The sequence below is a fragment of the Chamaea fasciata genome, unplaced genomic scaffold (genome assembly GCF_029207755.1).
Source record: "Chamaea fasciata isolate MVZ Bird 193981 ecotype frontalis unplaced genomic scaffold, bChaFas1.0.hap1 SCAF_25, whole genome shotgun sequence".
Taxonomy (NCBI): domain Eukaryota; kingdom Metazoa; phylum Chordata; class Aves; order Passeriformes; family Sylviidae; genus Chamaea; species Chamaea fasciata.
The window spans coordinates 4,728,597-4,754,792 of record NW_027094110.1 but is presented as its reverse complement, the minus strand read 5'-3'; the positions used below and the strand labels follow the sequence as shown (position 1 = coordinate 4,754,792).

General features: G+C 54.6%; 1 protein-coding gene across 4 annotated transcripts; it reads right to left on the bottom strand.

The window, feature by feature from the left end:
* Positions 1–6,426: 6,426 nt before the first annotated feature.
* KCNA2 (potassium voltage-gated channel subfamily A member 2) lies at positions 6,427–24,647 on the bottom strand. Of its 4 annotated transcripts, XM_066204124.1 has the most exons (3): positions 17,349–17,490; positions 15,957–16,455; positions 6,427–15,368 (listed from the first exon to the last, which is right to left on the bottom strand). In XM_066204124.1, exon 3 carries the CDS (start codon positions 14,128–14,130, stop codon positions 12,631–12,633), a length of 1,500 nt encoding a protein of 499 aa, XP_066060221.1. In that variant the 5' UTR covers positions 14,131–15,368; positions 15,957–16,455; positions 17,349–17,490; the 3' UTR covers positions 6,427–12,630. The 4 variants fall into 4 exon arrangements, with proteins under 4 accessions (XP_066060221.1, XP_066060223.1, XP_066060220.1 ...); XM_066204126.1 differs by lacking the exons at positions 15,957–16,455; positions 17,349–17,490 and adding an exon at positions 24,546–24,647; XM_066204123.1 differs by having other exon boundaries at positions 16,211–17,490.
* Between the last annotated feature and the right edge of the window lie 1,549 nt (positions 24,648–26,196).

Genomic DNA, 26,196 nt, shown 5'->3' with positions numbered 1-26,196 from the left:
AGCCCACCTGAGCAAACCCTTTCCCACCAGCGGGGCATCCCACTGCCATCCCACTCACCAAAGCAATGCCTCTGCTCTGGTAAAGGTGTCTTGGCTTCTCTTTCTGGAGCTGACACGGATTGTTTTCTCCCTGTGACAATTCCCACCATGGCCACGGTGCCCCCATCCCACCAGGAAACCACTCGAGCTAAACCCGTGGGTTATTTTCCCCTTCAGCATCGCCACTAAGGCTGAACTGGGGAATGGAGGAATCTCAAACCAGTGCTCACTGGGATTTGATGGGTTGTTTTTCATGTCCCTGCATACTGGACTACGTCCTGAGCATGTCCCATGGATGTGGCCTGGTCTGGGGTACCCTCTGCCAAACAGCGCAATTTTCCAATCCTTAAGGAGCCAAATCGCAAAGGCAGCCAAAATCCTCAGTCCCCGCAGGTGGAGGAGGCCAGGCCAAGGCTGAGCTCACTGCAAACCCCCCAGGAGAGTCCAGGGCAGTTCCAGTGCTGCCCCTCAAACCCAGGCTGCTTTCGCCGCAGGCTGGACATCGGCAGCACCCAGGATCATCCCGGACTGAACTTCTGTTCTTTGCCTAGCAGTATTTCCAGGAATCCAGCTCGCCTCCAGCAGCTCCTCCCTGCCCCCGGGTGCTGCAGGCACCGGGGGGATGCAAGGACCGACCTGCCCCGAGGGGGCTGCAAGGCTGGAGCTGCCGCCGCCCCAGGGATGGGCCCGGGGTCCGGGAGCCAGGCATCCGCAGGGCCACGGCAGAGGGCAGCTCCTGTTACCTGCTGGCCCCCGGCCAGAGCGGGGAGGAAAAGCAGAGGAGAATTTGTGCCGCAGAGCTGTGCCAGGAGCTCTGTGCTGCCCTTTCTGTCCGTCCTTGCGCAGCACAAACCCCTCCGGGGGCCTGCACCAAGTGTCCTCCCCCGGGGACCTCGTGCCTCCTCCCACCACGGCAAGGCTGCTGTTGGAACGATCAGAAATGCTGGGATTTTAGCGTGACTGCTGCGCCCATTGCAGGTGGGATGGGAATGCTGGGGGGTGGAGGGGAGCGGGATGCTCGTGAGGAGGGGTGTCCCCCCAGCTCTGCGCTGGTTTGGCAGGACCACAGCCCTGTGTGTGTGGAGCACAGGGAGATTTCTGGAAGCTGAAGAATAACTAAAATGCCATTAGGAGCTGAGCAGAGGAGGACCTTGCCCTGCAACCAGTGAACTGCAGTAAGAGCTTCTGCATCAGACCATCGCCTGCCCTCCTCTGCTGAAAACACTGCAGACGGCCCAGACATCTGAGTCTCCTCTTTCCTAAAGCACTTTAGAGCTCCTAATGAAAAGCACTGTGTAAGAGCCACGCAACATCAGCATCAGAATAATAATAGTTACTCTCCCATGCCTGCTCCTTGCCAGTCTTACTGGATGCCACATCCTTATTTTTGGTGTCTGTCTCCGTGAAATTATGCCCTGTTATACCAAATCTTCCATTGCTCTGGGGTTTTTTTTTCATCCTTAAGGGTTTCAGGGCATTACAGTAACCCAAAACCTTTAAAAACATTTGTGAGTGAAGCGCTGTGGGCTGCCTGGCTGGGAGATGTTACACAAGTGCAGAGCATCCTTCTCTCTGATTTGATGGAGGTCCTTCAGGGTTAAATTCTTCTGCCTTTTACAGAGTGGAAACAACCAGCATGTGAATGCTCAAGAGCATGGATCAGACTAGTCTGCAAGTGGAAGAAGTTGCAGCCATCTGTGCGGTTGCTGGAGGGAGGCCAACAGCCAAGGGGAGCCTCATCCCTCCATCCCTCTGAGGTGCCAGTCTCTCCATGGAGCACACTGAGCCCCAGGTGACCCCAGCAGACCAGACTGCTTGGGTTTGGATAGCTGAAGCTGCAAAATCAACCTCCAGCCCCGCTCCTTCCCCTCGGTCCTGCCCAATCCTCCCACAGGGATAAAACACAAGGTTTGGAGCCAAGCCCTCCCACCATGCAGGGCTGGCAGGGGGCAGAGAGCAGCTGCTGCAAAAGGGGAAAGCAAGAGCCATGATCCACCTTCCCTTCACGCTTTCCACCTTCCAGCCTGGTTTTGAGCTCCACAGGATCCCTCTTAAACATCTCACCCAACATCTGGGACCAACCTCCCTCACCTACCCCTGCAACAGCTGGAGCTGGGTGACGCTCCTTCCAGATGGGATCCCGCTGCCTGCAGACCCCTCCTTGGGATGAGAGGACTTGGACCCAGAACCAGCTGCCCAGGGAGCAGCAAACACCTTTGTTTGTTGGGACATAATTCACTCAATCCCTTCCCCACAGTCCCCCAGGGACTGCTGGCACCTCGCCACGGCCTCATAATCTCATGGAATCACAGAACGGTTTGGGATGGAAGGGACCTGAAAGGTCACCTTGTTCCAATCCCCTGCCATGGGATCTCTGCTGTCCTGCTCAGGGAGGAGCTGTGAGTTCAGCTGATCCATCCAACTGATCCCTTTGTAAACTCGGACAATACGGGGCTGTATCCGCCGTCGCCTCCTTCTACAACTCAGGAATTTATTATCCCCGCAGCCAAAGCTGGTAAGCTGCGAGATAAAAATGCTATTTCTGCCCAGGATTTCTGCGGCTGCCTCCAAGCATTTGCAGCCACTTTCTAGTTATTAAAGCTCAGCTATGAAGAACTGCGTTCCTTCAGCAGAGATTTGCCTTTAATTAGCCAAGGATAAAAGGACAGTGGAAGACAACCCCGCTCCTAAGCGGAAAAGGCTCCGCTCTCAAACGCTGCGCCGCTGGCGTTTCTGCCGAGGCAGGGAGCAGGTGCCTGGCAGAAGAGATTTGTTCTGCTTCCCTTGCCTGCCCCAAACCTTCACCTCTCGCTGGGTAAAACCAAATCCCTGGGGCCTGACCCTGCTCCGTGCCTGCAGCCCCCAGAGGTGCTCAGGGAGGTCAGGGCAGCTGCGGGGGCAAGCGGGTGGGCTGTGCCAGGCTGGGCTCCGTGAGGATGTGAGCAGCAGCAGGATGACCTTGGCATCTCCAGCTCCCCAAACCCCGGCGCAGCTCTTGCCGGGAGCGGCTTTCGGCTGCATTAAAGAAGCAGCAAAAACAAACTCTGAGCTCTCGCCAGCCCTGGGGTTTCTCTGCCAAGCCGGGGGCTGCAGCCCCCGTCCCCTTGGGTCCCTGTGAACTCAGCAAGGCAGCCTTTAAACCAACAACCTCCCAAAGACTCGTCTTGGGAACATCATGGAATCCTGGGATGGATCAACGCCCACAACTCCTGGGCCCACCCATGGTGGCGAGCGAGCTTTGCCCGGCAACAGCAGCCACAGAGAGCAGGAGAGGGGTAAACCTTCTGCTGAGCCTTTGGGAAAAACTTCCCAGGTCCCCTGGGCCCAGATTGTCCCACCATTTTTTTTTAGATAAAACAGCTGAGGCAGTCTCGCCATGGCTTGTCCCCAGCACAGGGAGGCTCAGATCACCAAAACGGCCAAGCAGGACCTCGGCACTCTGGGCTGAGGAAGGCACCAAGCGCCCTCTCCATGAAATTGTGGTGACATTGGAACAAGGGGCCGCACTACTGGGGGAGCTCTAATATTTGGGGAGAGCCGGCTTTAGTCCTCGGATCTTATTTTTCTGCCCTAAAGCTTTGTAGATGTGGGGCCTCCACAGACTCAGTTCTGGCTCTGTAAAAGCACAGATTCATATTAAAGACACCCAAATATTGCTCTCCTTTGGCTAACCCCCCCCTTCTCCCACCCTGGACACTGTGCTGGGGTGCAGATGAGAGAGCTGCTCCCAGGAATAGGTTTTTCAACACCCAGCACAAATGCAAAGGAGGGAGAAGAAGGAGCAAGGAGGAAGTGGGAAGGAGAAAGAGAGACCTGGCCTGATTTCCAGAGCTGCAGGATAAATGTTCATCTCGGAGCTGTGCAAGCTCCAAACCTTTGCCTAGAGGTTACCTAAAGATAGATTGTGGGGGCCCAGCTTCACACGCCCACCCTTGCAAATGTTTTGTACTCAGCTGCCTGGTTAAGGCTCCTTGGAATCACCAGGACTGCAGCCGTGATGGTTCAACTCAACACCAGCTCCCACCCCAGCCCCAGCACCCCAGAGAGCCACGGAGCACCACCGGGAGGGCGACAGCATCCCAGGCTCTGGGATCGTTTTCCCTTTCCCACTCTCAGCATCTCAGCTAATGGCCTTCTCCAGCCCTGGCCCAGGAAGTGCTCTCAGGATCCCAGTGCCCACTTTGCCAAATGGAAGCAGATTTGCTCACAGGCAGCCAGGAGGGCTAAAAATTCCTGCTGGTCCCTGGGGCACACCCGATGGGCTGTAATGGGGTTTGAGCGTCCCGAGCTTTCCAGGAGAACAGCAGAGGTAATGCTTTGTTGGCACTTGAATCCTCTCCTTCCTCGATGGAAATGAGCAGGATTCGGAGGGCTTGAGCCCCTGGGCAGGGAGAGGAGCCCCTGCAGATCATGCGGGGTGGTCCCGGAGTGATGGGGAGCATCACCATGCCCACACCGGGGGTCTCTGTGAGCTCCAGATTGGATCCACGAGAGGTTTTGTGGGGTTTTGGCTGCCAGAGAGGCGACACACGGCGAGGAAAGTGGCAGAAAGTAGGTCAGTGAGCACAGCAGAGCCAGCCAGGCTGGGCTCGGCGGGGATCGGCCGCTCGCCGCAGTCAGGATCACGGGTGGGGAGACGCCGAGCTTGGGGACAAAGAGCTGTCCGGGCGTGGGGAGCTCTCCACCTTGGCTGGGCGACCCTCCCAGCCTCTCCTGGCCTCTTTGAAGGGTGTACAAGGCCAAGCAGCTCGGCTGGAGGAGGATGCACACCCCTGATGGCACCTCCTGCATCCTCGGAGCGCGGCTGGGCTGGTGCCGCACGCTGACAGCCCGGCAATTTAAAATAATTACCGTGTCTGCCTCGCAGCCTCCGCTGCCGTCGCCTTGAGAGCCCGTGCAGAGCAGCCTCTGCCGCAAACTCCTGGTACCACTTTGTGTTTAGATATTTATGAGCCCACAAGCCAACAGGACACCGATACGGGAAGGGTTCGGCATCTGCCAGAGCCAGCTGGAGCCTCCCCCGGGCCTGGGGATGGGGCTGAGGGGCACAGAGTGGCCCAGTTTGGGGATTGCTTCCACTCAGCTCTGCAGCAAATGGTGTGACACTTCCCTCAGGGTGGCCTGCTCATAAACACTTCTGCTACTTTTTGTGCACTCCAATGGTTTTCCCACACATTCCTAACTGGCTGCTCTTGAACACCTCTTCTGCCCCCGACAAGAGCCACCCATGGGTTCAGCCACCCATTCCTGCATATTCACTGTCCTGATACTGAATTTGGATTTGCAATTTGCTGGATCCAGCTTAGCAAATGGTGTTATAGACGGGGAAACTGAGGCACGGGATGGGACAGGACCTCTCCTTGGCCACACGGTGACACTTGAACCCAAGCCTTGACTCAGCCCACACCAGGGGCTCCTCCACGGCCAGTATGAGCAGTCTGGAGTGGTTCACAAGGAGGTTTGGCACTCACCCTTGGGCTACCTGGTGGTGCCTCATCCCAGAGCCGAGCAGGGCCAACCCACCATGGGAGAAGGAGAATCTCTTTGTTCTCTTTGTGTTACACCTCCATCCTCTGCACACAGAGAGGATGCTCTGCGCATCCTGTGAGAAGGGAAGCCCAGAGCAGCCACGCTGGCTGTGAAAGCCACCAGACAAACAGGCAAACCCACGAGAGCCAAGTGGCCCAAACACCTTCCCTGCCCTTTGCTGCTAAGGACCAAACAGCAAGGGAAAACATTGTTGCAGTTGTTCCCTGGGCATGGACAAACCAACCACTCCTCTGCAAGGACCGCTGAAGCCACCCCAAGGATCCCATCCCCATTTCCTTCCAGAGATCCTACCAGGAGACACCTCCAGGGATACAACCCCCCAGATGATGTGCTGCCAGCACCATCCCTGTCTGTCTGCTTCTCCCTCTTCCAAGAGGGATCACTGACTTTCCAAAACCATCCACTGGCTGCCCACAAGTTTTCCAAGAGCAGGTTGGTCCCCCATTCCCTGTTACCTGCTTGGATGTGGCCGGTATCCCAGCTGCAGGAGTGGGGAGCCATGGGGAACATGGGCTTGGCCCAGGTTCCAGCCCCTTCCCCTCTGCTGGTGTGACTGCAGGAGCTGTTCTGGAACAAATCCCACGGGAATGCTGTAGACACCATGCAGCATGTCCAACATCCGTCACCGTGACCCATCAGCTCCTCCTCTCAGGGGTTTTGGGACTCTGCCCCTGCAGCCTGGCTGATGGTGGAGCACAAACTGATTTCCCCTGGTTCAGCCCGTTTCCTTCTCTTCTCACAGAGGGTTTAGTTTTCGAGAAAAAAACATACCAAAAAACATAATTACTTTGTCCTTTTCCTCTCCCACCCTCCACAGAACTGATATCAAAATAACTCCTCAATAATATACATATTTATTTTCTCTTAATTAGTGCCGATATTTACAAAAAAAATTTGTGATACTCTGTGAAGAATAAATTATGTACACTGATGATAAACCAGACAGCAAATGCTCATTTGGATATGTATGTACACAGCTCTGTATACCTATGTACAATGGGCGGCCTTATTGACTCGGGGGGCCCCAGCCCCTTCCCACACCCTCCCCCGGCACCCCCGGCCGTCAATAAAGCAGGAATTTCTATAAACACTGTGCAATTTGGATCCAGCTGGTGTCTAAAGTTGTGTCTAGCAAACGCATGGTTAAATGACTTGAAATTCCCAAGAGTCCTCCTTTAACAGTTTATAGGCCTCTCTCCATTCCTGGTCCCATTTCTCCCGTAACCATGGAAACAAAAGGTTCAGCTCCAGCATCCTTAGGATGAGTCCTTCTTGGATTTCCTCTTCCTATTGATTTGCTCAAATTAGGCACCACATGCAGGGTTGATCCAATACCCATTTTTCCCCCTTGTGCTTCGGGGACGACATTGGAGGACAAGAGCACAGTCTCGAACAATGAGGGAGCAAGTGCAAATGGATAATTACATCTTATAGGCAGCAGAAAAAAAAAAATTTAAAAAAATCATAATCAAAAAACCAAACCCCAGAAGACCAACCCCAAGCTCAGGACAGCCAGGCAGGGCTGGGGAGGGGACGTGGTGGGTCCATGTGCATGGACCTGGTGTGGTTACACGATGTCCAGCAGCTCCTACAAGCCAAAACATCCCCTCCCTGGAGGAAAAACATGAATTAGGGATTTATCTCTCGTCACGCACAACTGGGCTGGGGGATCCTTTCCCCAGGTGTAAATCAGTGCTGTGCTCCCAGGGCTGCTTCACCCCTGGGCTGGGCCCTCTCCTCTTGATGGGACACGGCAGGATCAGAGCACCCATTTCCGAGCAGGGGGTGAATTTTGGGCAGCCAAATGCAGAAACATCACAGGGACACCGAGGCCAGGGGTGCTGACAGGGCTGGGGAAGGGCAGAGCAGTAGCTGGTGCTTGGGGGGAACCCTTGTTCCTCCTTGGGGCTCCTGGCAGGGGCAACAGCCGGTCCCCGACAGGAGGGACCAAGGGATGTGTCACGGGGAGAAGGTCAGATGCTGCCAGGAGTGTGAGGAGAGAGCCACAGCCTTCATTTGAGTGCAAACCAAAATGGTTTGGGGCTGACTCCTTCTTTCCTCAGCCCACTTCACCCCTGCAGCACACTGACCAGTTCCCATGAGTGACCACCACGGATAACTCCCATGGATAACTCCCATGGGTGTAGACCTTGGGATAAGGTCTCATGGTAAAGATCTTGAGAAAAGGTTTCAAGGCCAAGTTGGACGGGGCTTGGAGCAACCTGGTCTAGTGGAAGGTGTCCCTGTCCACGGCAGGGGTGGAACAAGGTGAGCTTTAAGGTCTTTTCTAACCCAAACCATTCCAGGATTCCATGATAAAACTACCCTGGCTCCAGAACAGGAGCCACCACACTGGGACAAAAAGTTGCCACAGTTTAAGAGACTTAAAACCCAGTCATGACAAACAATAACCCCAAAGCCCACTTGGTGCAGCACAGCATCTGCATCTCAACCAAATCCCTCTGCTTCTGCACAGCCACAGAAATGGTCGTGACTGGCCCAAGCCGGGACTTGGAGCTCGGAACAGAGACTCTGCAAAGCTGCTCTTTGCAGAGGGCTGTGAGGAGCTGAATGCCACCAGACCCTCAGGATGCTTCCACTCCCAAGGCGAGATCCAGATCTCCTTCCCTCGGACCCATCCCCACGTGTACTGCAAGCTCTGGGAAAGCTTCAAGGCTCTGGCAGCCGTTTCAAGGGCTGACCCAGGAATTATCTGATAACAAAGCAAGGTCCTTCCTGAAATACCTCCTCCTCCTCTGTCTTTTTCTCTCCTTCTGTGTATTTATGCACAAATATGCCCATATTTATACACCCACGTGCCACACTCTCATTACGCCAATCCAGAGATCCTTTTCTTCTTATAGCTCAGTGTTCAAATCTGTAGGACTTTGACACAGTCACTGCAGAGATTAATTTTCCCATTAAAACATCGTGCTCCAAAGAGATCATTTTTTCCTAATCACTTGGTAGCATCCAGCTGGTACATGAGCCTCACCCCATTGCCCTCAGCAGATATTCTGGAAGATCTGAAAGAGCTGATGGGCTGCCTGCAGGCTTGGGCACGAGGTTGGGTGTTAGAAGACAACCTGCTCTGTAATCACAGCTTTCCATCTCTCCAAAACCATGGCACAGTGGCTAAAACTAAAATAGAGATGCTGCCTCCTCCGGGTGCCAAGCCGGGAGCACCTCCACAGACCGGAGAGCTCCAGTCTTCCAGGCCTGGAGAGAGGGAAATGGCTCCAGAGGAGGAGGAAAGGAACCAGACTACCTCTGTTTAGGGGCCTGATGAGCTCTAACACAGCTATGGGACCCTCCCCTTCCCCAGCCCCTAATTTAGCATCCTCAGTCTGAGCCACTTTGCAGATCATTTTTGCACCTTTCAGAATCAGGAGGAGACTGGGATGCTCAGCATCTCCACAGAAACAGGCCCAGACTCTCACAAACCACATTCCTTAAGAAAAAAAAAAAAAAAAAAAAAAGAAAAAAATATCACAGTCTCCTCCTGAAAAACTGGTTCAAGATCACATCAGTGAGTCAGAAGCAAAGCTAGAAATAGCACTAGAGCTCCGACCTGCAGGCACAAATCCCATTAAAAGCTGTAGGGGAACCATTTCTCTGTGCGAGGCAGAAGTCTGGACCCTTCTGCTCCGTGTGGGCTGATGGATCCCTCCCAGCCATGGATCCCTCCCAGCCATGGATCTCTCCCAGCTGTGGATCCCTCCCAGGCACGGATCTCTCCCAGCTGTGGATCCCTCCCAGCCATGGATCCCTCCCAGCCATGGATCTCTCCCAGCTGTGGATCTCTCCCAGCCAGGGCCCTCACTGACCCTTCCCACCCTGAGCCAAACGCCTGAGCACTGACCCTGGGCCTGTTCCTTGTGTCCCAAACAAGGGCCCAGAGCCACTCTCCCACCAGGGCACATTCTCCTCAGGAACATCTGCCAGGGTCAGTGCAGGAGGTGCCAGACCTGTCCTAAGGAAGGGACTGGCTGTGCTGGCCAGGGGACAGTCATCACCTCACGTCAGTGACAACAGGAGTGTAGTCTCCTGCTCTTCACCCCCATTCACCCCTGATGTGCCACTGTGGAGCTTCCCAAGGCAGCCAGGACCCTCCAGCTTGGAGATTGGGCTCAGATGTTTGGATCCTGATCACGGATCCGTTCTCTCCTCCTGCCTGGCCTTGGAAAGCCCACAGGAGCACTGTGCCCCAAACCCTGCCTTCCCAAAGGAAAACCTCACCTTCCTCCTCACCAAACCACCACAACACACCCCCGATGCTTTGGCCAACGCTCCTCCAAACCACCCCAAGCCCACAGGAGTTCAACAACCAAGCATTTTGTGAAGTCTCACCGAGTGCCAGCATCCTCCAAAGCACCTGCAGCAAAACCACCAGCAAAACACCTCAGCCCTGACCAGGAATGGGATCACCTGGTGCTCAGGGCACCCCGAGGATCCCAGCACATCAGGCATCTCCCCCCTGTGAGCCCATGTCCTCACGGACCCACCACGAGCTGGATCCCTGGAAGCTGGCCGACTTCCCTGGGAATGGTGCCCGAGCCAGCGACTCTTATCAGCCCTGTCCCGTCCAACAGGATGAGCTTCAGAATTCAAGATTTATTGCTTTTGGTTGTGTTGGCTTTTTTGTGTGTGTGCGTGAAGGGGCTTCAGGGTCTCTCATTCCCAGGCTGTCACAGCAAAGTGGGGGTGCAGGACTCCCAGTGTAACGAGATCCCATTAAAGACAGGCTGGGGCCCTGAGCACCCCTGAACCCCAGCACATGGATGCTGCTCATCCTCTGTCCCCTGCAGAAGCAGGGACTGCCATGCACAAACAATGCACAATCCACTTGGAATTAATTATAGCTAGACCTCAATCAATCAATCAATCAATCAATCAAAACTGAGGAGTGTTTCCACTGGCCAGGCGGAGCCCCGTCAGCGCAAGATGGACCCTGCTCTGGAGCAGCATTTGGAGCCATTGCTGTAGATACTTTAGCACCGGTTGGATTATTGTCAGGAGCAGGGGTTTCCTCTCTGAGGAAGGAAGGGTCTGGCTGACCCCTCCCCAGGCTCCTCATGCTCACCCTTCCTGCAATGTTTCAGGGCTGATCATGCCCCAGTTCAGCCCAAATTCACCCCGGCTGAACCCTGTTCCACAGCCCAAGGAGGCTTTTCTCAACCACGACCTTGGCAGAGATTTTCCTCCGTCCCCCCTGACCTGGAAGAGGAACAGGGCACCTCTCCCTGAGGACTGTCAGCAATGGGGACAACACAGGCAAACCCACACAGGGATGGGGAAAGCAGGTGAGATTCCCCATGGATCAACAGCTCTTACCCAACCCCAAATAACACCAGGGATGAGGATGAGAGAGAACCTCAGGCTCCCTGTACCTTGACCCACTGCTCTTAAACACCCTGCAAGAAGGCAAAGCAAAGGCTCAGAGGTGCCAGCTCTGACCCAGGCCACCCCAGCACACGCCTGCTCCGTCACAAAACGATGAACCCCCAGCCCTGAGGGGGTTGAAAAGGAGCTTTCAAGCCCAAAGCACACCTTGCCCTGGTGACCCCACGGGCTCCAGGGGCAGGTAAACCTGCTCCAGCCCATGTCCCACCATCCCAGCAGCCCTGAGCTGGGAAGTCCTGGACACCCCAAGCGCTCTGTTTGCTGAGGATTCGGCCCTGTAGTCGCTCTCTAAATATCTATACACACACACGGGAATTCTACGGGAACGGCTGAAAACTGCTGAACAAACAAGGCAGGAGAGCTGGAACCTGCTATTCCACCTGCTCCTCGTGCCCTCTCCCATCCGCCGTGGTTTCTGCTCCTGACACCACGATTAATGACTAATTACTCGCCCCATAATGAGCGCAGGTGTTTAACTTTCAGCTCACCTTCCCTGGCTTGCATTCGTCAGCTCTTGTGTCTGGATGCTCGGACACTCAGGCTTTGCCTTGTTATCTCTCAGGCTTGGCACTGATATCTATCCAACTGTTGTCAGCACACGCCTTCCCCATCCGGTTTTTAACTATAATGGAGATATTTTTAACTCCCATGAATCTCCTTCGAGCCACCGGAGAATCTATAAACACTATAAACATGAATACTGTATAGTCTACTAAGAAAATATATATTTGTGTGTGTATTAAATATTCAGATTCATGCAACAAATATCCATGCAGCTGTACTGTATTACTGGTTAAATTTCACTGCAGTATAAATATATTATAGGCCACAGCATAGTTGCTCCAGTTTTATATATAGATATAAAAAAAGATGCTTTTTCCAACTCATTTTCAATGTGTCAGTGGAGGTGTCTTTGGTGATCCTGGAAATATTGATGATGGAAGTGTCATCTAAATAAATAAATAAATTCCAAGCTCTTGATTTATTTACTCGTCCCTCCCGATGCCTCGCATAGAAAATTTAAGACTTAATAAATAATGTGCCGTCACACTAATTATCCCTCCCCTGGGCCTCACACTGGCACACTGCAGTGGCTGAAACTATTGCAGCATGCAGCATTTTCAGTTATGAAACACGAGCCGGGCGCCGTGTTCGCGCTTGGCTTTCCCGGGGCAGGAACCCGAGCCCTCCAGCGCCCCGGCCCCACGCCTGCAGCCGCCCTCCAGGAGGTTCTACCTGACCTTTCCCAGCCGTTCCCTGTGCCTGGGAGCTGGCTGGCACCCAGGACAGGGACCAGGAGCCGTGGCACCCCGGGGTGGCCCGGACCTGCCCCTCCATCCCCATCCCGCTGCTCCAAGTGCCCGTCCCCTCCGTATCTTTGGAAACCCACGAGCCTGGGATGGGAGAAGGGCGACGAAATGGTTTGGATTCGTTGGGTTGTTTTGTTCTGGTTTTTTTTTGCACGGACGCTTATTCGGTGCGGAAATCAAAGGTTAAAAGTCACTTACACAGCTATTGCTTCCCATGCAGAACCAAATATACACCGTAGAAAATACTGTGTTAACTACAATGCAGAGCAGCACTCAATATCTGCAATTGTTCCACTTCAGCTTTAAATACGGGACTAGATTTTAGCGACTAGACATCGGTTAGCATTTTGGTGATATTCACATAGTTTGTGTTAGCTAGGGTGCAATTGGCTGTCTTCAAGTTCTCCTCCCTAAAATCCTCATTGCTATTGTTTACACCTTCCTGAATCTCCATATAATCAGACTTACTAATAGTAGAGGCACTTCTGCTTTTCTTTAGGTCAGGGGAAGAGGGGATCTTTGGGCAGCTGGTTACTTGCAAATATTGAGCCTGCTCCTCTCCCTCGGTCTCCCGGTGGTAGAAGTAATTGAAGTTAGACACTATGACGGGCACTGGTAAGGCAATCGTTAATACGCCAGCGATGGCACACAAGGAACCCACTATTTTCCCCCCGATGGTCGTGGGGACCATGTCTCCGTAGCCAACAGTCGTCATGGAAACCACAGCCCACCAGAAGGCATCGGGGATGCTCGGGAACTGGGACTCGCTCTCGTCGGCCTCGGCAAAGTAGACGGCGCTGGAGAAGAGGATGACGCCGATGAAGAGGAAAAATATCAAGAGGCCCAGCTCCCGCATGCTGGCCTTGAGAGTCTGTCCCAGGATCTGCAGCCCCTTGGAGTGCCGGGAGAGCTTGAAGATCCTGAAGACCCGCACCAAGCGGATGACTCGAAGGATGGCTAAGGACATGGCTTGCTGGCCCTGCTGGCCATCCTCTGGCTTCTCGGCCAGCTCTGTCCCTAAGGTGATGAAATAGGGAATGATGGCTACGATGTCTATGATGTTCATGATGTTGGTAAAAAAACCAGCCTTGCTGGGGCAGGCGAAAAACCTCACCAAGAACTCGAAGGAGAACCAGATGATGCAAAGTGTCTCCACGATGAAGAAGGGGTCTGTGAAGGAAGTGGACTGCTGGTACCCCATGCTGCTGTTGGAGTAGGGGGGATGGCTCAGCCCGCTGCCGTGCATGTCTTCGTTCTCATCCCGAAAAATGGGCAACGTTTCCAGGCAAAAGCTGACGATGGAGATTAAAATCACCATGACAGAGACAATAGCTATAATCCTGGCAGGGCCTGAGCTCTCGGGGTACTCAAAGAGCAACCACACTTGTCTCTGGAACTCGTTCTCAGGCAGCGGCCTCTCCTCTTCCTTGATGTAGCCTTCATCCTCTCGAAACATCTCCATGGCTTCTTCCCCCAGCTCATAGAAGCGGATCTCTTCGGAGAAGATGTCCAAGGGCACGTTCACTGGCCGCCGCAACCTCCCCCCGGACTGGTAATAGTACAAAATGGCATCGAAGCTGGGTCTGTTCCGGTCAAAGAAATACTCGTTCCGCAGAGGGTCGAAATATCTCATCCTCTTTTTAGGATCCCCTAGCAAGGTCTCTGGGAACTGGGCAAGAGTCTTGAGCTGCGTCTCGAAGCGCAGCCCCGAGATGTTGATGACCACCCTCTCACAGCACTCATGGTCGGTCTCGGGGTTGTACGTGTCCTGCGGGTGACCGGGAAGAGCTGCAGCTTCATCTGCAGGATCTCCAGTGGCAACTGTCATATTGGGCTTTAAAAGAAATCCTTATGCTAAACTCTTCCCAGCGCCCGGCGGTGGGGTCGGGTTCAGGGCAGGGCTACTATCCTGCAGAAGGACAGGTACGTAGGTTTGGAAGAGTCTCATGAAAAGGCGAAGGGATGAGATAAAAAAAAAAAAAAGAGGAAAAAAAAATGAAGAAGAAGAAGAAGAAAGAAAATCGCCCCTGCTGAGAAAGAGAGAGATGGAATAAAGTTGGGGGGAGGAGAGCAGATCCCTTCTCTAGCATGTCTATCCCCTTCCTGGAGGGGTTAATTTGCCTTCCTTGGGACAGAGTTCAACAACTCCCATCTAAACCCATTAGGTGGAACACAAAAACACCTGAGGAACCATCACCTGTTCAAAACCAATGTGGAAAAAACCTGGCATTGGTAAACCAGGGCTTATTTTTTGGCTAAAAATAAAAAATTCCAGTTAAAAAAAAATAAGTAAAGAGGGGGAAGGGAAGAGAAAGGAAGGAAGAAAAATAACCCCATCCAGCCCTGAATTGGCGAGAGGACCCCGCGGGGTGCCGGGTTCAGCTCATTTCCAGGCATGCAGCTAAGGGTTAATTAACATTTAACCTTTGCGATCTCAGGCAATCTACCCTCCAGGAAAGCTCCAGCTCCGCTTTTAAGTTTAACACCTTCCCAATCCTCTTTCCCTGGTGACATGCTGCCCTCCCTGCCTGCAGCCAAGCTCTGCGGCTGCCGGAATGTGGAGCCGGCGGTTCCGGCTGCCCCGCGGACCACCGCAGTCCCCCTCCTCGACCGCTGGTGTCCCGGCTCCTGTCATCCTCTGCAAACCACCATGGCACACAGAAAACAAATCACATTACCTGGAGAAGCCAAATCTTAGTGTCTCTTAGTAACACCGATTATCTGACCCTGGGGAAATCCTAGAGAGAAATACAGGCTTCCAAGATCCCCATAATTTCCTCTCTCTTCAAAGTTAAAAATAATGGTGAGTCATCGTAGAAAAAGGAGAAGGGACATAAGAGGGGTTAGATTCCCAGATGGTGGAAGTCAGATCTTGTAATGGTTTGGACTGGAGAGAGAGAGAAAGAGAGACAGAGAGACAGAGAGACAGAGTCTTCCCGGGAGCTGTTGCAGATCTGCACTTCAGGGCAGATGAGCGTCTGCCTGATGCCTTCGGTACGACGGTGAAAAGCTGCTAAGCTCAGCAAAACCCGATGTCCCCAGTGTCCTCGGGAGGTGTGGCATCGCCTGGAAAAAACACCGAGAAGGTAGCAAGCTGTGGGGGCTCGCAGGGAGCATCCGCAAAGCCCCGGCTCCTCCGGGCGCCCGCTCTCCCCGGCCGCCAGGCGCTCGCCCGCCGCCCGCCCAACCTGCACTGCAACACGAGAGAGAGGAGGGCGAGAGCGCCAGCGCCGAGGCGGAAAAACACCGAGCCCCGCGTCCCTGCGCTCTGCTCAGCCCGGCGGGGCCGGCTGCCCGCCGAGCCCGTGCCAGGCGGACGAGCGGGGGGGGAACGACGCAGCCCCCCCCTCCCCGGCAGCCGAGGCTCTGCAAAGCCACGGAGGGTTCCCAGCCCCGCCAGCGCCCGGCAGTCGGTGTCACCCACCGGGCACGGCACCCACGGCCATTGCGTCGCGTTCCCCGGTGACTCAGGAGGCTCCGGCTTCACCCCAGCGGAGCGAAGCCCCCGCCGGTCCCTGGCCGTGCCCCCGCCAAGGCCACCAGCCCCCCGCCGATGGCTCCGAGCACCCACGAGCACTGGGGCCCCGCGGGACCCACGCGACTCGGCGTCCACCCTCCCCATCCTCCCGAGAGCCAACCCCCCGGCCGACCCACCCCCGTGGGCATTCCACTCCGTCGGGTGGAATTTCTCGTGGGGATGTTGAGGCTCATGTCCCCGGTGGGTGCCGGGTCCTCAGCATCCCTTCCCTGCTCCCGGCGGGCGCTCCCTTGGATCATCCTGCATTGCCTCGCACCGGGGAGATGCTCAGCCCGGAGAGGGCCAATCAACCTCTCATTTTTTGCCTTTTTTTTTTTCTTTTCTTTTTTTCTTTTTTTCCCCTCCCAAATGAAATAAAAACCCCTCTAACCTCCCTTCTTCAGCTCCAACTCGACTTGTCTACTTTGAGCCAGGATTACAGAACCGGGCAGGGGAGGCAGGTGGAAAATAACCCCGCGGTCCCAATCTCCTCGGCAAAGATTTCAGCCATCTCCAGGCCATTTATGCCTGTTGGTTCCTCTCTTCATCCCCCGAGGTGCAGATATTGCCGCAGATCCCTCTTTTCTTGGAAATTTCCCTTTTCCGTGCAACCCTCCTCTCCCTTCTCCTTATGCACTAGAAAAAATAGTACAACCCTGACGAGGCTTGCAGCATTCAACCGCTTCTCTTAACCCTTTTCTGCCAGGCCCGGAGGAGAGGAGGTCGCATTTGTCCCAGTTTTTATCCTTTTCCTGCATTTTCTCCCCACCACTCGCTCCCCAGCGACTCACCGAGGAGTTCGGCTGGATTTGACCTTCCCTGGCTCCTCCGAGCATCACGCCAGAACACCACAAACAACATCTCACTGCTGCTGCAGGAAAGATCTGGCAGCCACAAACCCCCATCTCACCAAAGATCAACCAACCTTCAGTGTTTAATTTTTTTTTTTTTTTAACAAACACGCCGTTTTCCTCCTGCCCATAAACTCTCTCCTCCCCTTTCTCCCTTCCCCAAACACCCCAGATTTGTTTAACAGCACAGAAATTTGTTTTGGTTTTTTTTTGTTTAACATGCTGATTTTTATTTGGCATGGACTCTGGGCTTCCTCCTCCGACTCCAAATCCAAGCGCTGGCGCTTGGCGGAGAGGGTTACGGCATCATCTCAGTTGACATCACCCATCCCAGCACTCAGTTTCTCCTACTTTCTCCCCATCGCTGCTTTTCCTGGCAAACAACCTCCGCCCCCCCCGGCTCCTCAAGCATTTTTAGGGTTAATTCATGCAAATTTGGGGACTGAGGGGGTGGGATGGAGGAGATGAAGATTTGCCCAAAGCCCCTCAGTGTGTTTTCTGCCCGCACTGAGCACTGCAGGCGGGAGTCACACGGTTTGGGGTCGTGTTTGCGACTAAAGCACGACTCCCTGGCTTTGCACCGCTCCTGGCCGGGCTGTGTTTAAGCAGGGGAGCGGCGGGAAGAGGGGGAAGGATGCAGGGACGGGGTGGGGGGGAGAGAAAAAGGCACCAACTTACACTTGGCTCTGCAGTCAGGCATGCGGAGAATGCACAAGCAGCTGCTCTGCTCCCGCCGCTGCCGGCACCTCGCACCTACAGCCCCCCAAACTCGTACCCCGGAGTCAACCTCCCAAGGCAGCTAAGCTTCCCCATGAATATTCATAAGATTAATATGAGCGTCTTCCCCCCCCCTCCCCCCGCACCCCTCCTCCCAAGCAGGAGACCTAGATTTCAACCACTGGGAAATAATCATATCCCTGGATACACGGTGCTGCTTTGCCATGCGGCTCCGATCCATCCCGTGCTCCTGGTAACAGCCTGGATCTGCTGGGGAGGTCTGGGGGATGGAGAACCACCAGCTCCTTGCAGCTCTGGGGATTGGACCTGCAGGGGCTGCCCTTGGCTGGGGTGAGGGTGTGAAAAGCAATGATTGTATATCACTTTGCGTTCACTGGGGACCCTTCGTGAGGAGGCTTCTCCCATCCCAAAGGAAGGAGACGGCCAAGCTCCTACCAGCATATGAGACCTGTGGATCAACCCCTGCCCTCAGGCAGGAGGTTTGGACCACCCTGCCACCCCCCACGGCCCCAAAAGGAGCACCAAGGAAGCAACAAGTCCCACAAGGCTCCTGGCACCCGAGGCACGAGTGCTGGAGGAGGAGGTGGTGGGGAATATTTCTGTTCCCATGTACAGCGGTCGAATGTGCCTGGAGTGACCAGTGAGATCTCTCCAGGGACACCCTGAGGTGGGATGGAGAACACCTGGAACACCCGGAACACCTGGACAATCGGAGCTCAGTGTGGTTCCCAGTCATCCAGGGGAATGTGGGGACATGGGGGGGATAAATCACAATGTTTTAGCTCCCCGAGGTGCCTGGAGCAGGGGGTGGCACAGACAGAGAGCGGGTGCAGCACCGGGGGATGTGATCGTCCGCTGCTCCTCCCAACACTCCTCTTCACCTTGAAACAAAATTGTATTTTCCCAAGCCCCAGCCAGATCCCAATATTGAAAATTAATGTCCAACCCTACAGGAAAACTGGGAATCCTTCAGGACCAACCCGTGCACTTTGGGTTTCCTTCCCACATGCATCCAGCTGGGCAGGAGGCTACTCCGGCTGAGGGCTTTGAATGTCAGCTGCACCATTTTAGCCTTTTCTGGGGGTGGATCTGCCGTGGCAGGGTGGGTTGGACGCAGAAAATGATCTGCCCGAGGCTGCTCCTTATGCAATATGTAGAAACTGAGGCTGGGCATGGAGCAATTCAAGTGGAGCTGAATTTCCAGCGTGCTCCTCCTGCTGCCGCCTTGCGAAGGTTCTGCAAAACCAGGGGGATTTGTCATCCAAACAGCACCAGCTCCGTACAAAGAGCCAAACTCCTGTCTCCAGCAAATCAGGGGAATCTCTCTGAATTGAGTGATGCTCTCTCCTGATTTACTACCCTAATTGTGAGCTATTATTATCGTCTGTGTGTCTGCACTCGCCTCCCTCAGCCACGCTGACAGCTCCAGACGCATCCCAGCCTTTCAGAGAACCAGACGAGCTGAGCTCTGCACCCACTTGGCTGTTTCACAAGGATTTAACAAGATGACGCCTTTGCTCAGTATTATTATTAAATAATAATTTCCTCCTGAATTATTTCTCTCGCCTCAATGGATTTTATAGACAACCAGACTGGAATTCTTACCCCGTCTGCGTGTGTGGTGCTGGGAAAAGCACTTGGAGGGAGGGTGTTCCAGGAACCAGGCAAATCTGTGGCCAGGGTGACCTCTCCTTGTCTCCTTTATTGCCAGGGATGCCCTGACCCTCTGTTTGTGGGTTTGCAGACAGCCACACAGATAGCAAAAAATGTGCTTTTCCCCCTTTTCCCCCCAAATCCTGCTGGCAGTGGGTCTTGGAGATACTCCGAGAAGTGGAGCTGTGAGGGAGGGATGAAAGCCACAGGGCAGGGTTATCCCCAGGCCTGGCCTCATCCAGAACAGCTGAATTCAAGTCCTCCCAGGGTGAATTCAGGTCCCGAATTCAGGTCCCAGCCCCACTGCTTAGGGCACCAGGGTGGGCACCTGCATATGCCAAGCCGGGGAAGGGCTGGGACAAGCTCTCCAAGGAGGACAGAGCCTGTGCCACCACCTTCACACCTTCTGCACAGCCTCAGACAACGGCAGCTCTCTGTGGTGTCCTTCCTGGGGACCCCATCCCACCTCCTGCAAAGCCAGAGGGACTTGGAGGGCTGGAGCAAATGCTCACAGCCATTCTGGGAAGGGGATCCAAGCAGGACCAAGCACTGCCCAGCAGAGGGGTTGGACAGGGCAGAGCACTGAGCCCCATCTCCATCTGAGCCACGGTTTTCCAGCCGAAGGTGTTGACATAACTGGGCCTTGTGTCGGCTTAGGAGATGCGAAAGCTGTAAGCGAGTTCCCAGGACTGTGATTCACCCTCCAGAGAAATCATCCGAGCTCCCACCCGCTGCTGACGTCAGGGCATGGAGCTCCTGGACCCTCGGCACCTCCTCGCCCCCCTCGGTGGGTGGTGGCAAGGAGGGGATGCCAGGAGACATCTAAAAATGAACAGAGCCCGGGAACACGGTGACACAGACCCACAGGGCTGGCTCGGCTCTGCCGTGGCAGATGCTGCTGGTGAATCCCAAAATACCGTGGGGAGATGGGTCAGAGCAGCTTCCCCGACCTGGGAGGTGGGGGAAGGATCAGGGCTGTGCCTGGAGTGATGTGGGAGAGGAGGAGCACAGCAAAAAGAGATGCTGGGCTTGTCCCTGGGAGAACCCCCTGGACCCCAGCAGAATCCCCTGGATCCTGGGAGGATCTCCTGCTTTCTGAAGAGATCTCTTGGTCCCCGGGAGATCCTCCTGGGTCCTCTGTGCTTCTCCTGGTCCCTGGAAAGGCACAACTGCTGAAGGGAAAACAGCAGAAATCACCTCTCTGCAAAGTTAACACCAAACACATCCCTCTGTAATTCACCAAGGCGGTTTTTCTAATGAAATATCCAGTTATTTTAAAGACAGCTCCTTTGGGCTCCAGTCTCAATTCTCTTTCGGTCAGGATGGCTGAGTTGCCCTTTTGCCTCCAAAGACGCTCCACCAGCCTGGAGGGCCGGTTTGGAGAGGAGCTGGGCACTCACTGTTTGTTCAAACAGAACTCTTATAGCTCACCCAAAACAAGGCAAAGAACTTCGGCCCTGGGGCTGACTGTAAATATTTCCTGCCAGGCTGTCTCTGATGGGCCTGGAGGGTGTCTCCCACCTGGGCTGCTCCTCCCATTCTGGCTAAAAGGCTCTCAAAGCCACTCGGTTTCACAAATTCAGGAAGGGAGAAGAAATCAGAAGGCTCCTTGCAGCCAAGGGTGAGGTGTTCCAGCTCTGGAAGGAGCCAGGGCTCACAGGCCTCTCACCCTGATCGACCCCCCAGCAACCCTGGGGCTCTGGCTTCATTGCAGGGGTCACCTGAGCTGGTCTGGGCCACCACTGGCTGGTCTGGGCCACCACCTCCTCACCAAGGGGACCCAGCCATGTCCCCCTGTCCTCCCAGTCCCCCTGCTCCAAAGGGACCGAGAGGCCTCGAGGCTCCAAACATGCCCAAAGCTTTAGACATGATGCCACTTAAACACCTGCTCTGCCAAGCCAGGGCTGTGGCACCCAGGACGAAGGGGAGGTGATGAACATCTCAATTTCTTCTTCCCCTGGCCTGGACCGGCCCACGCCCATCTCCTGGTGGAACACCCCACCCAGAACCTCCAGTTCTGGGGGCTTTTCTCTCACTCCAGGGGTTGGTGCTCACTAAGAAACAGGGAAATGGGGCCAAAGGCTGAAGCTTTGTGATTGTTGAGATTAGGGAGGAGAAGATTAAGGGGGAAATTGAAGGGAGATGCAGGGGAGATGACCAGGCTGGAAATGGCCAAAACCTCGGCTGGAGATGATCGGTGTCTGCAGACAGATTTCCTTTGCCTGGGGGGAGCTGTAGGTGACCTCAGGGTCCCCTCTGCACTGCCCTGGTGGGACACAACTCCCTCCAGCCTTCAGCCCTGGGACTGGCTCCCCGTGCAGGTGGTGGCCAGGGTGGAAACGTCTCCCTCACAGCACAGATGGGATGAGCAGCCCTGCAGACGCTGTTTTTAGAGCCTGTGAGTCTCAGCCCATGTCTGGTGGTGCTGGGAGGGGGCCAAGAGCTGCTGAAGGTCAGATCTGAGCCGTGGAGTGGGGTGAGATGTTCCCATCACCCCAAACTTTCAACCCTCCCCAGGGAGCTGCGGGACTGCAAACAAGCCGGGAGGAAAAGTGGTTTGAGAGGATGAATTCCCTCCTCACTTCCTCCCACGCAGAGCTGCTGCAGGGAGGAGAAGCCAAGGGCTGAGGCTGGGAGTGCCTTCCCCACAGCCCTGGCTTGGTGGCACCGTGGCCAAGGTGGCACTGTGGGCAGGGTGGCACCAAGGGCTTGGTGGCACTGGAGGCTTGGTAGCACTGTGGGCAGGGTGGCACTGTGGGCAGGGTGGCACCAAGGGCTTGGTGGCACTGGAGGCTTGGTGGCACTGTGGGCAGCATCAGACACGAGATGGGCCTGGGAGGAACGAGCACAGAACTGGCCAAAGCCCTGGGCTCTCACAGGACATGCCGGCCCATGGCTGTGCCAGGTGGGGAGCTGTGCCAAATCATCACTCACAGAATGGTTTGGGTTGGGAGGGAGATTAAAGACCACCCACTTTCACCCCTGCCAAGGGTAGGGACAAGTCCCACTGTCCCAGGCAGCTCCAAACCCCATCCAACCTGGCCTTGGACACTCCCAGGGCTGGGGCAGCCACAGCTGCCCTGGGCACCCTGTGCCAGGGCCTCCCCACCCTCCCAGGGAGGAATTTCTTCCTTGGATCAAATCTAAATCGACTCCTTTTAGTTAAAATCCTGGGTTATGCCAAACCTGTCCTGTGCCAGATTCTGAGCCGTGCCAAACCGTGAGCTGTGCCAAACTGTGAGCCACGCAAGCCAAACTGTGGATGGTGCCAGTTTGGGAGCTGTGCCAAATTCCAGGCCAGGCCAGCCCACTCTGCCTGGCCCTCAACCTGTCCAGAAGCCCCCAGCTGCCCTCACCCTGTGGCCAAGCCCCCCCATATCTGTGCTGCCCAGCACAGTTCCCTTCCCTGCGGCTTCCCCTGGAAACGGCCATGCCACGGTGGAAAAGTCCTGGAAGAAAAAAGCCAAGGTTTGATGTACATTTCCAAAGCGTTTGGAGGACAGTCATAATTTATTGTCCCTGCTGGGAGCAGCTGGAGATGCCCCATCGTGGTGACATTGACCTGTCATTGTCCCCAGCAGCTCTGGGTCACTGCTCTCTCTGGTGACCCGGGCAGGTGACAGATCCAGGGCTGCAGGCGGCACAGGGAGTGACAAAGTGACACTTCTGAGGCTGTGTGGGCAGAGCCCCATCTGCTGCCACCGGGACCCAGAGCCCCGAGCCCCCTGCCCAGAATCCCTGGGGAATGCCCTGGGATCCGTGGGGAATGCCCCTGACAGGCAGCATCCTCTTCCCCGTCATTCCTCTGCTGTATTTACTATTTCTTCATCTCCCACCCCCTCTTTTGGGAAGAGACAGATTTCCCCGTTTCCACGGAAACACTCCCCCTCTCCCCTCATTTCTTCAAAGAGGTTTTCATCCCTTTCTTTCAAAAATAGCTATTTTTAGCCACGGCTTCCCCTTCTCCCCCTCCCCACACTCTGCTCCCAGCTCAGGTTTTCCCAGGCAAGCAGCACCCACCAGGCACCCCTGAGCACCCCTGGGAGCTGTGGAATCACCCCCAGAGCTGGTGACCTGGCCTGGGCAGGAGCAGCTCAGACCCACGGCGCAGATCCTGTGGGTTCCCTTGATTTGTGGGGCTGTGGAATACTGGTATGTTAAAAAGTGTTTGAAGGAAAGTCCTGGGAGCACCCAAAATCCCTTCACTCTGCGGAATGACTGTCCCTGCAGCACCCTCTGTGACCCCACAGCCCTGGGAAACCACGGGAATATCTCCTTTCCTGCCCTCAGGACAGACCAAGAGGTGACTCTAACCTGACAGAGCAGGAAACAAAATCTCTTCCACCCTTCCCAAATACTGACAGGGCAGAAACACCACCCAAATCCTCGGGATCGGGGCTGCCTGTGGTGCACCAGCGTGGTGAAGTGAGGGGCTGGAAACGCAGCACCGGGAGAACAAAATCAAGAATCTATCAATAAACTGAACGATAATAAATGGCCTGGACAAGGTGCTGTTGAGGAAAGGAGAATTCCACAGGGGAAATGATAACCTTAGCATTCCCAGGGATAAATATAACGGCAGAGGGATGGACAAACACCCCTTGCAGAAGGATGCCAGGAATAAATAGGAAGATCCTTTGGATACCATTATCCACCTAAAAGGTAGGAAGTGAAGTATCCAAGACAAGGGCTCCTTAGCAAGGCACGGTTTGAGGAGCAGGGGAATGCCTGGCTCCAAGCTGGAAGAGCCCCTCTGCAGCATCCTGGACAAGTCACACTTGGAGGATCTGCATGCTCCGGCTCGGAAAGAGGGGCAGGACACAGGTCATTAAAATCCTGCACGGTGCTGAGGTTCTGAGCAGGGAATGATGAATTGATATTTCTCCGTAACGCAGGGAGCAAATGGCTCCCAGGGAAATTCCCAAGCAGGGAATTCCGAGGCAGCAAAGGGAAGGATTTACAGCCCAGCTCTGTTGCTGTGCAGGGATGTGCTGCTGGAGCTGCCACAGCCACCAGCCCTCTCAGGGGATGCCCATACCGTGGTAGGGCAAAGCAGGAGCTAAAAGGCAGCAGAGTCAGGCTCCTCCAGAGCCTCATTTGAGCTGAATTTCTCTGTGATGAGCCCCAGCAGCAGCAGGGCTCGCTCCAGAGGTGGCTCTGAGCCATTTAACCTGAGGTAAAAATACATATATATATTATATTTTCTAACCTCTGGACACGCAGCAGGAAACACCCACCCTGGAATCACACTGCGGCCCCAGCAGCCTCTCCTCCCCCTCCGCTCTTCCCTCTAAAATCTGGCGAACACAGCCCGGGGAGCTGCAGGCAGTGAGCAGGCACTGTCCCTTTGCAGTGCAAAGGTTCCTGCACGCCCCGATGACCCCAGGAATGGGCTGGAAATCCTGCAAAGCCCCCAGGGGCTGGGGAGGGCCGCGAGCCAAGGTTCCTCCTGGACTGGGGGTGGGATCACTGCCCTCCACTCACCCGTGTGCTGTGGAAGGCGTTTCTTGTGGCTCCTCAAGCAATCCTGGGTGCCAGGCCTGTCCTTCCTAACTGGGCCAGGTTTTGGCTGGTGCCATTTGTGCCCCATCTGCACCTCAGAGTTTGTCACATCCTGTTTTCCCCGGATGCTCAAGGTAACCACACGTCAACTGAAATCCGCAGCTGGAGACACCACAACCCATCGGGGAGCTGATACAGAGATCAAGGTCAGATCAGAGAGTGAAGCAGCAGGAGCTGCAAAAATCCACCTCAGAGAGCCCCTGAACCAGCCCCAAATCTGCCCTGCCACCCACAGCAGTCAGGAGTTACTGTGGGACCACCCAGCACAGGCACACTGAGAGGATTTGGGGGTTTTTGAGCTGGAGCTGACTTTGCCCACCATGGATCCTCTTCCCCCAGCAGAGCTCGAGAGCAGAGACAGGTGAAACCACACAGACCAGTTCCAGCACTCAGTGCTGCTTTTCTAGGAACTGCTTTGCCCCCGTCACAATTCCTGAGGCCGACAGGATCAAGACGTTTGGTAAAGTTTGGGAATTTGAGGTTCTCCATGGCTGCTGAATTCCCCTGGTGTGATCCTGACCAGGGTGGCTGCTGCTCTGCACCTAAAGCCTCTTGCAGGATTTCCTCTTGGATTTCAGTCCCAGAATTGGGATTTGCAAAAGTAACCAAGTCACTTGGGATAACAGTCCGTGCTGCTGGCTCAGTGACCACCAAAATAAAATCCCCCTGCAGCAGCCTGGGACCTCTGGCCCTGGGACACAGCACAGCAGCTCAAGTCATTTTACCATGGAATCATCAAGCCATGGAGCCTTGGAATGGTTTGGGTGGGGAGAGACCTTAAAGCTCATAATGTTTCACCCTCTGCCATGGGAGGAACCACCTTCCACTCACCCAGATATCTCCAGCCTGGCCTTGGGTACCCCCAGGGATGGAGCAGTCACGGCTTCTCCGGGCAACACAGGAGAAACAACTTCAATGTTTTTAAGGCAACCAAAAACCTAAACCAAAATTCTGACACTTTCGCTTTTGGGTGAAGCTCACAGATGTAGTTTGAGGCCAGGAACGAGGTTTTCAAATCAGCTTCCAAGCTCCTTCTGCAGGATTTCCAGCAGTGATCAGAACGTGTGGGTCAAACCCCTCCTCCTGCATTCGTGTGCCTGAGCACCATTTGTGACATCTCTTCTTGTGACACATCAACAAAATTTTAAGGGTTTGCCTGAAGCTTCCTCCATGCAGGTGGCTGGGTGGGATGCTGGAAACGTGCAGATTTTACCCCAGGATTTTATTTCCCTAGCAGAGTAAATCTGACTCCTGGGAACGACATTAAATTTCAGATTATTTAACCCTGAAAAATGAGTTCACACTAGAGGACACTCCTCAAACCTCACCCTCACACCACCCTTTCCATCCCAACATCTCCTCTTCACCCACTCCAGTATCAAACACCACACGCTGCGGTTCAGCTGTTTTATTGAACTTTGCGTATGAAAGAACAGTTTCAAGTTCCAATGAGAAAAAAAAAAATTAAAAAAATAAATTCGACATCAGGTAAAAAAATCACGCAACTGAAAAAAAAAGATCACTTTTTTTTTTTACCCAGAAACTGAACACAAGGCCCACACCATGGTGGAGT